General features: G+C 31.8%; 1 protein-coding gene across 1 annotated transcript in view; it reads right to left on the reverse strand.

Annotated features, from left to right (window-relative positions):
* Positions 1-2,951, reverse strand: part of LOC105166402 (periaxin) — a gene marked incomplete at its 5' end in the record, with an annotated part of 3,700 nt that extends 749 nt beyond the window's left edge. The window contains 1 exon segment of the mRNA XM_011085741.2: positions 2,483-2,951. Within this exon segment, the coding sequence (XP_011084043.2) occupies positions 2,483-2,951 (469 nt within the window).

The raw sequence follows: 2,951 nt of genomic DNA on the forward strand, positions 1-2,951 counted from the left end.
TGGAGCAGGAAAGAGGTGGCTGAGGAAATTACTTTCTGTGATCGGAAGTGTTCAATTTTCTGAGTGATGCATGGAGCTTTGGATTGTATGTTATTTATAGAGCTGGGTGGATGTGGAGAATCACCCAAAGTCTTGGCAGGGTTGTTGGGAAGGAGATTGAGTTAGTTCAACTTCCTAATCATCTTTCTTCTACTTCTGCCTGCATGTTCCAATTATTAGACATGCATCGTCATAACACTGCAACCTGTTCTAAATGAACTTTTTTTAGGCTAATTAATACAAGTGCAAATTATTCAAACTTTTTTAGTTCAACTTGAATATTTTACGCAGAAAACTAGTTTAAAATTTTGAATCTACAGCAAATTTATCCAAGATTTTTACTACTTCTAAAATTGCGTTCATGACATGAATTTAAACTAGATTGATTAAATTCCACGCTACAAGAAATATAATATTTTTGTTATAATAAATTACGACAATAAATAAGGCAAAAATTCACACTGAATAGTACGTCAAGAGCAGCACGACCTTGTCATGAAAAATATTGAATAATTGAACAGTGAAAGTATATAATTACATTAGTTCAATTTGGTCATCTGTAGACAGGTAACTTCATCTATTCCTAAAGGGTTCAAAGTGACAGGTAAGAAAAACCATTTTTAGATGAGGTGGCTGGAGAACAGACAGAGAGGTGGATTTCAAAATCGATCTGTACCAATTTGTGGATTTCATTGGTTTAGAAATAAAATTCTAAATTCTAAATTGTCACAATATATAGATAACTGCGTGCTATGCACCAATATTTATAAATTCTATGATACTTTTATCAATTCTGAATTATATAAATGTAAGTCATATTTCAATAACCTTCTTGCCATATATAATCTTATTAAACATATATATGCCAAACTCAATAATGAATATTTACTCAGTTTATTTACGGAAACTTTTGGAAATTAACCGTTATCGCACGCTTTTTCTGCGTGCATACAATAAATAAATTTTCACGTTTTAAGATATATTATAAATAAAAATAAAATATATGAACCAACACATTACATTAAAAAAAAATAAAGAATGAAAAAAAACATAAATTATCAGTTAACATAATATTTGTAAAATTGAATATGTTAGTTATCTTTATTAGTTGGAGGCATTTTTGACTTTACGGAAAATTAGTGCGGAGGAGGTCATCAACCGCCGTTTGTGAGTTGGAAGGCCTTTTCTTTGTATATTAATTAGTATAGATAACCATAGAAGATTATTATTAAAAAAACCATAGAAGAGATTATAAAAATTTAGAAATTGAGAAAAAATATTTAATAAGTTTCAAATACACTATATATTTTCTTATTGAATTAATAATTTTTAGTAAAATAATAAATATTAATATTTAAATACATTGATTTAATAGATAGTATCACATTTACCTTGTGATAGTAATGGATTTATCTTAAAAAAATACAATTACTAATAAATTTTCCCTTTTCATACCAACTTATATTCTCAAAGGCGCAAGAAAGAGAATATTAGTATTACTTTCTGATTTTCTTTATAAAAAATAAATTTAAAAATATTTGAAACTAATAAAAAAGGAAAGATATATACAGTTATATGTTTTTTCAAGAATTTTCATGTGAATTCATTCTCTGTATTTCAAAGGTTGCAAATAATCCTTGTTGACATTATAACTCGAACTTTCATTCAATTCCTCCATTAGGGGTTAAAATATCTAAATGTAATACAAACAAGTATTTGTTCGATAAACCTAGGCTCTAATAGCATTTTGTTAGTGAAAGTTGACTAAAATGGTCATTTTAAAGCTGTAAAAGGGTCAAAATCGTCCATAATTCGACTAGATTTGCTCAGAGGACTAAAATTGCGACTTTTGTGAAATTTACAGGACTAAAATTGCTAGTCTTAAAGTAACGGGATAAAAGCGCCACCCCTTTAGTTACAGGACCAATTTTATAATTTCTCATTAAAAAATATAATTAGTATATTTTATAATTTAAAAGTAGGAACATAAATAATACATAAGTGGATATAACATCAACGTGTGAGGTAGAAAATTGTGATATATAAGATCTTTAAGTGTATAGTAGCCACACCTTGTTTACATGCATATCGTTGATTGAAATATTTGAGAAGTTCAAACAAGGGGAGAAAGAAGGCATTATTAATAGAGTTGATTATTACACAAAAACACAAGAAATCAAGCAACCCTCAAACAATCATGAAATATATATTGGGAATATTTTTACACACAAACAAAAATGGAAAAACACTGAAATATTGTAAAGTGACATAACCACAAATAATAGCTGCACCTCACCAGAACATAACAACATAAGTAGACAACCAAACAATTATATATATGGAATCAATCATCCTAGAACAAGTCCTGAAATCATCCCTCGCTCCATAGAATTATAGTTCTCTGACATCAAATTCTTAATGATTTTTTCCTATGATTCAATCAAGGGGATTTGTGTCCTTCGGGCAAAGTGGGTTTAGGCAATTCTGGAAACTTTGGGAGTTCAGGAAACTTAGGCAACTCAGGCTTTGGCACTGTTGGCAATTCAGGTTTTGGCAATTCGGGGATCTCAGGCTTTGGTAATTCTGGGATCTCAGGCTTTGGCAATTCCGGGAGCTCAGGTTTTGGTAATTCTGGGATCTCAGGCTTTGGCAATTCTGGAATCTCAGCCTTTTCCAACTTTGGTTGCTCTGGCTTGGGCAAAGTCGGAAGTTCAGGTTTAGGCAATGTTGGGAACTCAGGCTTGGGCAAAGTTGGCAGCTCCGGTTTCGGCAGTGTTGGTAGCTCCGGCTTTGGTAAACCTGGAATTTCTGGCAAAGGAATTTCAGGCAAGGCCGACTCCAGGAGGCGGCGCGCCTCTGCTTGATTTGTGTTGCCGCTTATTGATGACAAAGCAATGAGCAAGAGCAAGAGA

Source organism: Sesamum indicum, linkage group LG7 (genome assembly GCF_000512975.1).
Source record: "Sesamum indicum cultivar Zhongzhi No. 13 linkage group LG7, S_indicum_v1.0, whole genome shotgun sequence".
Lineage (NCBI taxonomy): Eukaryota > Viridiplantae > Streptophyta > Magnoliopsida > Lamiales > Pedaliaceae > Sesamum > Sesamum indicum.